General features: G+C 36.5%; 1 protein-coding gene across 1 annotated transcript in view; it reads left to right on the forward strand.

Annotated features, from left to right (window-relative positions):
* JAKMIP1 (janus kinase and microtubule interacting protein 1) overlaps nucleotides 1-13825 on the forward strand; it is a 110738-nt gene that overhangs the window by 56584 nt on the left and 40329 nt on the right. Inside the window, exons 9-11 of the mRNA XM_019470632.1 lie at nucleotides 5558-5686; nucleotides 6960-7088; nucleotides 11480-11563. Coding sequence (XP_019326177.1) covers nucleotides 5558-5686; nucleotides 6960-7088; nucleotides 11480-11563 — 342 coding nt within the window. The remainder of the gene's footprint in view (nucleotides 1-5557; nucleotides 5687-6959; nucleotides 7089-11479; nucleotides 11564-13825) is intronic.

A 13825-nucleotide genomic window follows, 5' to 3' on the forward strand; every position in this document is an offset into this window, starting at 1 on the left:
GAGCATGGGAAGCTGAAAAGTCCTTGACTAGTGTAAGCACTACCTAGCAACAACTAAAACATCGGTGTGTTATCAACATTGTTCTCATCCTAAATCCAAACCACAGCACTGTACCAGCTACTAGGAAGAAAATTAACTCTATCCCAGCCAAAACCAGGACACTGTCTCAGGAATCCAGATGAAAATGGTAGAATTCATCTAACCAAACATTTGCAGTGCTTGGTTAGATGTCATTAATGGAGGTGAGATATAGACATCTCACTCTGGACAGAGTGGTAACATTAAGTGGTGATTGTTCTCCTCTGGAAGTAGATATCTAAATAGACCATATGATTTTTGTCCTAAAATTGCCTATTTCTCTGCATGGACTATAAAGGCAGTCTAAGATGAGTTGCTTTATATATAGACATGTACAGTGCAAGTGTATTTCTGTCTATGATCTGTGCAAGATTTTTATATCATACAGATTGTAACCTATATATAATAGTAGAAGAAATTATGGGTGTATCTGTCCTAACCAGCCACTCAGAAGGAGAAATTACTGACGTAAATCTTTGGCTTTGCTTTTGAAGATTTATTAAATGTAAAATTAGCATTAACACACTGAATTACCAAGTTTGGCTGTTGGAGCTGTATCTTTTTCCAGCTGTCCCACTTCCCTTGACAAAGTGAAAAAGGAAATAACTGGTGAGAATTAGGTTTCATGAAAGTGGTCAGATAAGCTCAGACTAGAAGGTTCCTTTTTTGTTCTAATAAACAGGAACTCGGTGCACAGGGTGAAGACTTACACTCATCTACTGTTGCAGCTTCTCCTAAATGGGTACTTTTATACTCCAGCTTCCTTAATTTTCAAGGTACTCTGACTGGACAGTGTCCGTGTTTGTTTTCTAATATGAGTATTTTCCTCACAGTGATTCCTGTTAGCTAGAACAGAATCCATGGCATGCCTTTCTCCATCTTTAAGATAGCTTGTGTGAATGATCTGTCAGGCTAGTCCAGTAGCCTTTATAGCCCGATTGTGTCTAAATAACATTAGTTCAGCTGAGAAGCTTTTGAAAATACCAAGGATTTAATTTTATTTTTTTTTTACAATTAGATGTCTATGTTATTTCTGGAGCTCTGTAGCTGCACGAGGTTACTGTTGCTAGTGTAGCTTTATCTGAGCACTCTTTTAATTACCAAGGGGCACAGGAGTCCATAGAACAGCGCTGGCAACCGGCTTGGGTTCCCCAAGGAAAGGAGCAGCGTAGTGGGGTGGGGCTTTATAATCTCTCTGGTTGCAGGGTGTTTAAAGGAGTAATATAAGGACTCTGTATAGTCAGGTACTGTAGGATAGTTTTCTCTGAAGTGAAGCAGCCTGAGCTGATAGAGGTTGTTGGGGGTTTTTTTATGTTAACATGCCATTGGGCTTGTGAGGAAAAAGATGTACCGGAGGTGAATCTTCTTTTGCTGTTTAAAGCATGCTTTTTTCCAGGTGTTGTTTTCTTTTTCTTCCCCCCCCCCCCAATTTTGGTAGTGAAATAACGGAGAAACTCCAGATACAGTCTTTTGGGGGTTTTGTTTATTTTTGACACGTAGAATGGAGTTACAGTGATTCCATGATTGATGGCGTCACGCATTTGAAAATAAGGCATAATTGCCCAGTTTGTTTGGAAAGTGCAGGTCTCTACGGATTTGTTTCTTTATTTAAACTTTAGTAAATAAACTGTATTTGTGATAGTGGAAAGCCTGCACACTGGTGTGATGGAGTTCATGTTTCTTGTTTTATATTTTTCTTTTTTTATCTGCCTCTGTGCTTTGGTGTGCCTGTATTTTTCTGGCTGCCAAGAAATGACATATAAGCATGAAGGTAAGAAGTTACTGATTAGCTCATCTGATTGCATTACAAGGAAATTAATCTTGGATCATTTTCATCATGTTAGATTAATTACTTGAAAATGAGATATTTAAATGTAAAGTGAAACTACTTTAGCAACAGAGAAATCAGATAATTTACTTTGGTGTGCCTGTATTTTTCTGGCTGCCAAGAAATGACATATAAGCATGAAGGTAAGAAGTTACTGATTAGCTCATCTGATTGCATTACAAGGAAATTAATCTTGGATCATTTTCATCATGTTAGATTAATTACTTGAAAATGAGATATTTAAATGTAAAGTGAAACTACTTTAGCAACAGAGAAATCAGATAATTTATGTGTAAGTATACCTAATCCAAACCATTAAAATATGTGGGTATCTTGAAATTTGCGTACAATATGATCTATGTGTCACTACTGATTTATAACATTCTAAACTTTGATGTTTACGGAGCATCATATTTCAGTAGAAGTGTTGATACTTGAGTTATAAAGACCTAATGCATAATTTTACTTTAAAATTATGTGAAAACATCAATATAAATCCACGTGAAAAATACTTGCTATTAAATGCATCGCAGTATTCAGTGGAAATTAGAATTGAAACCAGAAGTTTTCAGCAATTGACATGACTATTTTCTCAGTTATGAAGTTATGATTTAGAAGTAACAAATGTACAAATCAATATAAAAGAATCTTTAAGTTGTTAATTGAAAATGCTCCCATTTTTAAGAAAAGTTTGAATAAAACTTGAATGAAAATAGTGTATAGTTGCGAAAATCCAGTAAGTATTGTACATGCTTGTATATACTTTTGAAAAAACATTATGATTCAGCTTTTGAGCTATACGTGGAATCTCCCTGGGAGTCAGTGTATTTATTTATGCCTTATTATTTATTATAGTGTTTATCAACAAACTTTGTAAAAATCAGATGTCTTTTTTTCTTTTTTTTTTCTCTACAGCTGTTCCCTTATCAGTTAATTTGTTCTGGTTTTGCTGTGAATCACTTCTTGAAGCTAGTTGCTTCAAATACTAAATGATCAACAATAAAACCAGCTATTTTGTAATTGTGTCATGAAGAAATTCATACACATGTGATTAATATACAGTGGTTAAATACCTTATCTCTGTTTGTTTGTCTTCTAGCCTTCCTTACAACTTGAGGGTAGCACCATTTGTTTAGTCCTGTTTTCAACTCCCAATATTTACTTGTAGCATTACTGTTGGATGATTGTAGGCTGCAACCAGTATTCAGTGTGGGAGAAATGCTGGTTGGGCCATGTCCCAAGGACTAATTACACCTCATTTTTTGTGGTAAACTTATGAGAGAGGAGTCTGAAATGTTTGTAATTTGAGTGTGAGAGAACACATTGGCTTCTGGATAAGTCTTTATATTTCTAGAATAGAGCTTAAACCAGTTCCTCATTTCCTTTGTTGTGTTGAGTAGGACAGAACGGTGAACAAACTGGTGTAGCATGTGAATGCTGGAGGAAAGAATTAAATTATCCCAGGGAAGTGTTTGTCTTAAGTGCCTTAGAGATAGCTCTCTAAGGATCACAGTGCTTCCTTAACTGCGTAATGTGTCTTTACAGACACAGGTTTTAGTACTATAACTGCACTCCTTTTCTTTACTTGTGAATATACTAAGTAGCAAGTCTAGGGGTCTAGTAGCTTGCAAAAGGAAGGTTGTCCAAAAGCTCTTTGCCTTCTGTGCTGCATCATATTTATCTGTATGGATAAGGGTAACCATAGTGTATTTGGAAAAGATGTGGCTTTTGGGGAGCTTCTTTTGAGTGCATAAACATCCTTGCAGAAGGAGATTTTAGTAGAACCAGTTAATTTAAAAATGCAGTCTGAATGATTTTTTAATTTTTTTTTTGAAGGGCTCGTCTTAAGTGAAGCAATTAAGTGGTTCGGAACAGGGTCTTGAAGCTGTCTTTGGTAGTTTGAGTGGGATTAGCTGTACTGTGAAACTATGATGGAGTTGTTTAGCTGCTGAGCGATGAGATTGAGACCTGGTGGACCTTGGTAACCAGGGCTGCAGGCTGTAAATGGAGTGCATGGTGTCATGCATGCAGGCATCAAGTCACACCTACGAGCTGGATTTTATGGTACCACTTAATTCAGGATAGAGAATTTTGGCTGTTGATGGCAGCTGTGCTGAGCCAAAAGAATATATTAATCATTATGGGCCTTTGTGAGAAAGTGAAGACAGTACTTTGTAGACATACTGGAAGAATGTATAAAGTTAGATAAGTCTAGAAGACTGCAGTGAAAGGTAAACCTTTGGAATTCATCATGAGATAGGGCATTATAGACAAAATAAACCCTTTCAATATCTTGAATGAAACTGATAACTCCCAATTCCATTCACTTAGCCAGTTTGGCTTTGCTGAGTTGTAAGATGTCTGATGTTCTGAATTAATAACAACTGATAATTTTTTTCATTCTTTAGGCTTTTCTAATGAACAGAGCTTTTATCTCCTCACATGCATTTTAAAACAAAAAACCAAACTGTGACATCAGGATCTGTGATTCAGCATCAAGCAGTGCAAAAAAAAATGGAGACAAATAGACAGATTTTTCTTCATCTTCTTAGAGTCACCTCTCTCCACTAGCCTCCCTGTCTAGAATGCTTCATAACCTGACTCCATTTTTCCAGCAACACCTTTTTTTTTCTTTTCTTAATTTTCCTGCTTCTCTGAGTTTGTGTTTGGGTTATTAGAACACTTGTATGGTGTAAAAAGTTAGGCTTTCTGTTGATTAATAACCATTAATTTTTGTTATTGTTATTTTGGAAGGGAAAATACTTGAAAAACTTTTTCTAGTTAAATGTTTAAGCAACTTTTTTTTTTTGTAGCAGCAGAATTTTTGTAGCAGCAGAATTTTCTGCGGAAATTTGCTGCTTTCTGAGCATATGTTAGGAAACTGATGGAAAGGGGGCTCTTAAAATGGTAAAAGAATTATTGCAGTTGTGATGTTTTATATAAAACATCACATTTTTCACAATGAACGTAGTACTATTTATTTCCATTGGCTACTCATTTTCTCTAGTTTTCTGTAAGCATGCATTTAATTGATTACATTGTGTAAAATTTTTAAAATCTGCATTGAAATGCTGTTTTTCCCAGTTTTTTTGGTTAGTCATAATATTGGAGCGAACTTTTGAAAAAATTGAGAATTATGGTATTGGAAAAATAAATGGAAAGCAGCAATTTATACTTTTAAGTAGGATTTTGCAAAATAGATATTATAAATCAATCTTTTTTTTTCTTTTTTAAAATTAGTATGAATGACAAAATTTTTTCCACATTGTTCTTCAGAGTATTTTTTCCCTTTTGGTTCTACATCTTATATGTTACATCGTACCGAGTTACTTTCTTCTGAATAGATATTGGATTCCTCTACTGTAAATCTTGTAGGATCTGTATGATTTTGGTAATTAGCTTTTATAGTTTTGCTAAAGCATTATTCTATTGGCAATTACCCAGTGCTGTGTGCAGTTCAGTTCTTGGATGTTCTTATACAAATGATGTTGAAAAGTAGCTAAATTAATCAGAGGACAAGGGTTTACAAAGGAACCTTTTTTCTTCCTTAAATACTAAAATAATGGTCAGAGAAGACCTTGGCAACTGCTTCCTGGGTCACTGGGGTTTTCCAACTGTTTTGCTAGTAACTAAGAAAAACTAACTTTTCAGAGGCATGTTGTGGAGACATTTTTTGGATTTGATGAAGAATCTGTTGATTCAGAAACATCATCTGTAACTTCATATAACACAGATAAAACAGACAGGACACCAGCAACGCCAGAAGAAGATTTGGAAGATGTAAGTAGTAGGTGATTTGACATGGAGTATGAATGCAAACATTTTTTTCACCTCTTCTGCCACAGAAACTATGAAAGATTTGGCAGAGAATTGCTTTGTTTTGTTTCAAGTCCAGTAATACATCCACAGTCATTGCAATAGAATTAATAAGATAATATTCTGCCTGACAGATTTGGCAGATATGCAGATATTGGGCTGAGAAATAAACTTGTTTTTCTCAAACCCTTTCTTATTAGTCAAAAGAAAATTAATAGGCACGTTGCTTTGCCAAAAGTCAATAGTTACTAGACAAGTAACTAGACAACCTTATAAGTTATTCGACTGTTTTGATACAACCAGGATTTCCTTCCTGTACTTACAATACTCAGAGAGGCTTTTGCAATTCATTAAGGCTTAAATGATCATAGGTAGTAAATACCCACTAACAAGTTTTGTTTCAGCTCTGTGATATGCACTGCAGCTGGCCTACTTCAAAAGATTGCAGGGCTGAGGACAAAGTATGAATTAGATGCTCTTTTTCATCTTTCTTTCCTGTTCACTAACTTGTGCCTAATACTGCTCAGTCACAAGAAGCTTCCTATTTTTCTAGGCTTAATATCTAATAATACCGTAATGTAATCTCTTTTCCTTGGAGCTTGAGTTCCTGGAGCAAAAATTAATTAAAGGGAAGGACATTTCTTGCCCTCAGCATTATAGGAAAGACCTTGAAAGTGTTGATTTCAGTTGGTCAAAATTCAAAGAAAATTAAGACATTAAAAATACTTCATGTTAAAAAAAAATTTAAAAAACCTTCTTATGGCTTTTGAAATATAACTTCTGTGTTAGAGTGCTTGTGCTGGTAAAATGCTTTACCCTGGCATTGTAGAGAAAAAGAGTAAGGAGGCAGTGATGGACTGCATGACGAATAGAATGAACCCCTTCTGAAGCCCCTGTGGCTCTGGAGTTGCTGAAGACAGTGGTGCATAGAACTGTTCCCTCTCATCTTTCCCCAGTCAGTTCCTTCCCAGTTTCTATACGTTACTGCCTTATATAGTAACTTATACTGTCCTGAAATTGTAAGGTAGACACAGTTACTGATCCCTGCATTTTTGCATCATCCTCAAGTCATCCTTCCTTCCATTTCCACTTGTTTTAGTTTTTTAAACCTGTATTAAACTTTGAGACTCAGTGTGAGTTGTGTTGCTTGTTATGTTTGTGAATCTATCTGTCTATATAAACAAACCCATTATCGTATATATTTATACAAAACCACTTTTTTTCCCTCTTCATTAAGAGCACACCTAAAGAAGAAGCTGAACTAAGGTTCTGCCAGCTAACAAGAGAGTATCAAGCTTTGCAAAGAGCTTATGCATTGCTTCAAGAACAAGTTGGTGGAACCCTGGATGCAGAGAGAGAAGCAAGGGTAATTTTTTAACTGAAATTTCTTTTAACTCTGAAATCATTGAAAAAGCTGAAAAAACTTGGAATAGCAGGAGATATCTTTGCAGGTCAGTGAAATGCAAAGCGCAATGTTTTTGAGGATTAGAGGATATTATCAGTAAAAGGACAATTTAGATTTATCTGGTGCAATCAAAACAAAGATATAGTTATACTTTATTCTAGCATGCATAATATATTAAAGATTTCAGTAGTAAGACAGTTTTATTGAGAATGATATCCCAATTGAACCTGCAATTTGGATAGCAACATGATGGATTTAAAGTGAATTGGAGAATAGGTTGTTATAAGTACTTAGGTACTTTTATCATATGAGTATATTAAAAAGCTGACCCAAATCTGACAAAAGAATTTTTTCTTCCAAGTGTTTTGTCGAATATATGAAATCATAATTCGTTTTGAAAAAAAGTCAGTTTAAGAGTATTCTTACATTAAAAAGTACATAGCTAACTGTTGTTCCTATTAGGTTAGCATGTGTGATTGTTTACTCACCCTGAAATAAATTTTTCTTTATCCTCACAGCAATCTCTGTACTATAGGTATTTGAGGTGTGAGAGAGTATGTATTCTGTTTTCATTTACCCTTCTGCCACCACTGTGTTTAACCATTTAGTGCAGAGATGAGGTCAGCAAAAGTCATGCTAACATCTTCCTTTCTGTTTTTTCCAAACCGGGGAGGAGAGAAATCACTTCGTAATGAATTGGTGAGCTCTGACTCAGTCCCCAGATCTATTAACTGAACAGCAGTGGCATCAAAAAAGAGCTGAGTTAACTAGAGGCAAAATTTCTTCTACTTTATCCCAACTCCTTGCAGATAGGGGCATGTCTAGAAATTCAGTGTATTTACAAGTCACCCTCTACTTGAATGACTATTGTGATCAATGACCAAAGAACATGTAACATCCAAATGGGCAAGCAATAGCCATAGGGCTGGAAACTTCATCATCTTCACCTCGTGTCCTTCATTCTGCATCAAGTGCAGCTTGAACCTGTAGATTACTGAGATAGTTGACTGATGTCATTGCAAGGCCACTCTCAATTATCTTTGAAGGGTCATGGCAATTGCGGGAGGTTCCTGAGCAAATGTCACTCTTGTCTTCAAGAAAGACAAGAAGGAGGATCTGGGGAACTGAAAGCTAGTCATTCTCACCTCAGTCCCTAGGAAAGGGATGGAGCAAATAATCATGGAAACCGTTTCCAAATGTCTGAAAGACAAGGTGACTGGGAGTGATCAGCATGGATCTACGAAAGGGAAATCATGCTTAACCAGCTTGATAGCCTTCTATGATGAGATGACTAGCTTGGCAGATGAGTTGAGAGCAGTGGATGTTGTTTATCTTTACTTTAGTAAGTCTTTTGACACTCTCCCCTGTAAGATTCTTGTAGACAAACTGAAGCACAGACTAGACAAGTGGACAGTGAGGTGGACTGAAAATTGGCTGAAATGGCTTAAAGGGTTGTGATCAGTGGCAGAAAGTTCAGCTGGAGGTGTGTCACCAGTGATGTACTGCAGGGGTTGATACTGTGTCCAGTACTATTTAACCTCTTCCTTAATGACCTCGATGAATGAACAGAGTGCACCTGCAGCAAGTTTGCAGACGATGCAAAATTGAGAGGAGTGGTTCATACGTGAGATGATTGTGCTGCCATTCGGAGGGACCATTCGACTGCCTGAAGAAATGCGTAAAGAGGAATCTCATTAAATTCAACAAAGGGAAGGATAAGTCCTGCATGTGGGGAAGAGTAACTCCGTGTACCAGTACAGACTTGGAGCTGGCTTGCCAGCAATGTGCCCTTGCAGCAAAGAAGCCCCTCCTGGGCTGCATTAGGAAGAAAGTCCCCAGCAGACCAATGGAGGTGATCCTTCCTCTCTACTCAGCATTGATGAGGCTGCATCTGGAGTGCTGGGTCCACGTCTGGGCTCCTCCAGTACAAGAAAAACATGGACATATGGGACAGAGTCCAGCAAAGCGCCATGAAGATGATTAAGGGCTTGGAGAACCTGATACACAAGGAGAGGCTGAGAGAGCTGGGACTGTTCAGTCTGGATAAGAGAAGGCTCATGGGTATCTTATCAATTTGTGTAAATACCTGATGGAGGGAGTAAAGAAGATGGAACCAGACTCTTCTCAGTGGGAACCGGTGAAAGGACAAGATGCAACAGGCACAAATTCAAATACAAGAAATACCATTTAAACATAAGAAAAACCCTTCTTCCTCTGAGGGCAGTCAAACATTGAAACAGGTTTCCCAGAGAGGTTGTGGAGTCTTCATCCCTGGAGATATTCAGAACCGCACTGGACAAGGTCTTGAGCAACCTTTTCTAGGTGCTCCCCCTGCTTTGAGCACAGGAGTTGGACAGGAGATCCCTTCCGACCTCAATGACACTGTGATTCTAAAAAGTGGTTAAGCATTAAAAAAACCCCTGACCTACTTCCCGCCCCCCCCAAAAAAACCCCCAAATCCCAAAAATGGAAAAACGTGTTAAATATTGTGAATTATTACGTATTACTGCCTTGCTACATGTGGCCTTCGTTGTATGGTGCCACTGGCCTTGCTACATGTGGCCTTCATTGTATGGTGCCACTGAAACATGTTGCTAATAATGCAGAAAGACAAAGATTTTAATGTGGTTTAAAAATTACTGGTGGGGATGGACTCAATTTATCCCAAAGGTAGGAGCTGCCACTAGCTTAATGGTTCCACTGCTTATAACAATTAATAAAATATTCACAAAATTCTATATTGCTAGATTGCTGATGGTTATTAGGCATACACGTGCACTATTTTGTCCAGGTAATTTTCTCCGGCAAGCATTTTAAAATCCACTTACTGAATATTCTCAGGTATATAAACAGCATGCTTGTGGGAGCAGAATTTCTGTGTGTTAATAAGCAAAGCTTTCCAGATAAAAGTTACAGAAGAATGTAGACTGCTTGACATTATCTGGAGTTATTTACAGCTCAAAAAGTTAGTCTGTTATCCTCAGAGCCAGTACTTAGAAGATTCAGGGTTTACTTTAAAATGTGTCATGTTTTGTTTTGGGTTTTTTTTCCAAGGTTCTTTGAAGTGGCTCTCAACCAACCTTAACTTTTTTTTTTTTCCTGTGAAATACAGTTCTTATAATAATAGAATTGTTGCTCTATGGCTTTATTTGTTAGAGTTCTCAGCATCTTACAAAAACCTAGTCACATTTGACACTCTTTTTAAGTAGGACACTTAGCCAAGGAAAGCAATAAGGACTTTGGAGATCATTTTGCAAGCTAGAATTGGGGCGGGGAGCATAATTACATCTACTATTAAAGTAAGATTTCAGAGGCACTCATGTATTTGACAGTTATGAGAGACCATTATACATTTCCTTTGCCTTCATGGGAAGGGAGACCCTGGTATGAATATTTTTGTAATAGCTTTTTTAAATTTTATTTTGCAGGCATTTGCAAACTGTCCCTCTAGTACACTTTGGAATTGTTGCTCTTTCTTTTTAATGAAATTTTGGATTCTTTTGTCACATCCATGCAAATCCATCTTTTGAGTGAGTCAGAAGGTAGCTTTTTGCATGGTTAGTTTTGTAGGGCCCAATGTTCTGGTGGGATGAACATTTCCTATTACTTTTAGATGAGGCTTAAGGTAAACAACAAGGACCCAAAGATGCAGAAGGAAATCCTTGTGGGAATTTTTGAATTGCTTGGATGAAAGAGTACCTGAAGTAGGATGGAAAAAGTACTTGCAGTAGCTCAAGGAGCCTCAGTGACTGAAGGTCTCCAGAGATATCCTTTGGTTTATATCCTTTTTGTTTAGTACCTTGTATGATTCAGTCCTTTTTAGGGCATCACTGGACTCAGGAGGTAATACCTACTGTAGTGTAACAGTTAGTGTAATAATCATGTAGAATGAGGAAAACTGATTGGCGTGTGCTGTTTATTTGATATATAAACTGTTTTGGGTCAATATATTTTATTTACCTATAGGCCTTTTTCAGTGCTTATTGCAATTCTCTTTCTCTCTTGCCCCTTTTTTCCCAATTGCCTTGAATTACTAAAGCTTATGAATAGCTTCTTAGAGCTCTTTCAGTTCCTAACTTCTTTTTTTTTTTTCCCTGGGAAGAGCTTTGTCACTGAATATGTGATGATAACATCTTTTTAGGCTAGGAAGGAAAAATGCTGTTAAACCGATGGCTTTAAATATTTTGTAACATAAACACAAAAGCCATTATTTTAATGAAAAGCATTAAAAGCTGACTAGACAGCCCATAAGTGGGTAGAAAGTATCTTTACTTTGATTCTGTGTGTGATTAAATCTACCTGTCTACCTGGATGTGCATATACACACACTTTTTAATCCTTTTTTCCCCCAGACTCGTGAACAACTGCAGGCTGATCTTCTCAGGTGTCAGGCAAAAATTGAGGACCTGGAGAAAGCTCTAATTGAGAAAGGACAGGTAAAAGGCTCTCTTAATGTCCTCTACGACATCATTTTCTCCCTTGCATGCAGTGGTGCCCTTGCCATCTTCATTGCTTGCTGGTGTGTTAGTGTGACTGATGCAGCTTAATTGCTACTCCAGCAATAGATTACTTAAATAAAGGACAGTATTATGTAGGCTAAGAAAATGCCATTAAAGATTCATTTTCTAACACATAATACGCTAAAGCATAAGACTGAAATAACTGCATGTATGTGCATTGTAAATTCTGTTCCCATTGTCATTTGGTGCAGGCTTTTCTCCTGTTTTCCGTTTTGTTTATATTTGTTATAAATTCCAATAAAATTAATATTCTATATTCTATCTGGAGAATATTTTTGGTGTGTAGCATAGAAAAAGTCAAAACCCAAATCACTTCCACACACACTTCAGCTAGAAAAATGAACCACTTGGTGTGCCTGGTTAATGGAAGCCACTTGCGGTGTTACTCTCTGGAGCTTAAATTCGTAGAGGACCCAACTGCTTTCAAATTCCCATACCATCACACATGGTAAAATTAGGCCTTATGTTTCAGTATATCTTGTAAATACTTGACAAAGATGTGGCTACTGATGCATATTTAGTAAAGTCTAGGATCTGAAGACTGATTAAAGATTATGAGAGTGCATTTAAAAGATGCTCAGTTGCATAACTGCTAGAACGCACTGAGAAAGTTGGGGAGAAGTTATTTTACGCTTTGTTGTTTGAAATAACAATTTTAAAATTGCAGGTAGCATATGGTAATAAAATAAGATATAGGTATCTATAGGTATACATTTCAAAGACTAATGATCCTGTAGCATTGAATAAAAGCAACCTACGAATAATGCCAAGTTAATGGTATTAGTATTTCTATGGTTTATTCTTTGTAAGAAAAAACTTTCTGTAAGATTCTGTATAAATACAAAGGTTTTGGGACCATATTCAAGTTAAGGATAAAAATTGTTTATGCTAGCTTCCACACAAACTGCAATTTGCTTAGTAAATTCCATGTAAATAAAATATTACTAAAAATAGAGAATATGTTATCAATCTAAAAATGATGGCTCACTGAGCTTTTGGAAAAATAAATGGGACTGAAGACCTCTCGAGGATCTACTGCTGACATTTTAGTGTGTTGATGATAAAGGTGTTGTGGGCAAATTGCCGTGTAATTGAAAACATTAACAAAATAGTTGACTATTACAGTGTAAAATGTAAGTGCTGTGTATGTAAATAAGTGAACATGGATACCCATGTAAGAAAGTACTTCTGTGATTTTGCTTCCAGAATGGTACATCAAAAAGATATGCCTGGAAGTTAGAATTTAATTAGTTATTACTTTATGAGATTCATAACCACATTTTCAACCTTGTATCTCTTCGTAATCCTGAGAAGGCCAACAGGGACGTGACAAGGAGCAATATGATATTGTCTCTAGTGGGCTAGTTTGTACGCTGAGCATTAGCTTTCCACAGAATTGGTGACAGCGTCTTCCTGGGAGTTCTAGCACCTGCTCAGTTCTCCTGACCTGTTAGTATTTACATTCAACAAAATAAATGGTTGCGATGATAAACTGACTTCTTTGTGCACTATGTGATTTTTTTATTTTATTATTATTACTTTGTCATGTAGGTGGTCATGGTAGTGATGATGATATAATAATGCTTGTGAAATGTTCATTCGGGGAACCAGTCCCTAAAGTACTTTTGAAAAGGAAACAGTGAATCAAAAGATCCTAGTGCATTATCCCAGGAACTTTTAGTCTTACTTACAGCTTTAGGGAACAGAAGCAGCAAAGACCTTCACAATTTTCCTGAAGTCAAATTCAGAGCAGGAGATTAGAATCTTATTGTTAAAAAATTATTTGAAGCTTGGCTTATAACTACTCGTGTAATTTCAAAGTAAGTGTCAATGGCTCATGTTAATATCTCGATCAGCTCAATCTGTCAGAATTCCCTTAGATGTAAAATAAGACTAATAATCCATTTTTGCAAGGTACATTGAGGTGCATGCATAAGAAACATTATATTAAGGGAAGAAATTCTTATAAAATATTAATAGTGGTAAATAATAAATCTCAAAATATTGGAGTGTGTAATGTGCCAGATGGATTTTTTTTTTTTTTAACGCTCAGCTCTCTCAGTGTGACCTGGTGTGTACATAAATACAGTCCCATTGAAGTTAAGGTTTTCTCAGAAAGTTGAACTGAACTAACTTCATCAAGAAAGACACAAAGTTAATTGTCAATAGGGCAAATTA

The sequence above is a fragment of the Aptenodytes forsteri genome, unplaced genomic scaffold, assembly GCF_000699145.1.
Source record: "Aptenodytes forsteri isolate BGI_AS27 unplaced genomic scaffold, ASM69914v1 Scaffold111, whole genome shotgun sequence".
NCBI lineage: Eukaryota > Metazoa > Chordata > Aves > Sphenisciformes > Spheniscidae > Aptenodytes > Aptenodytes forsteri.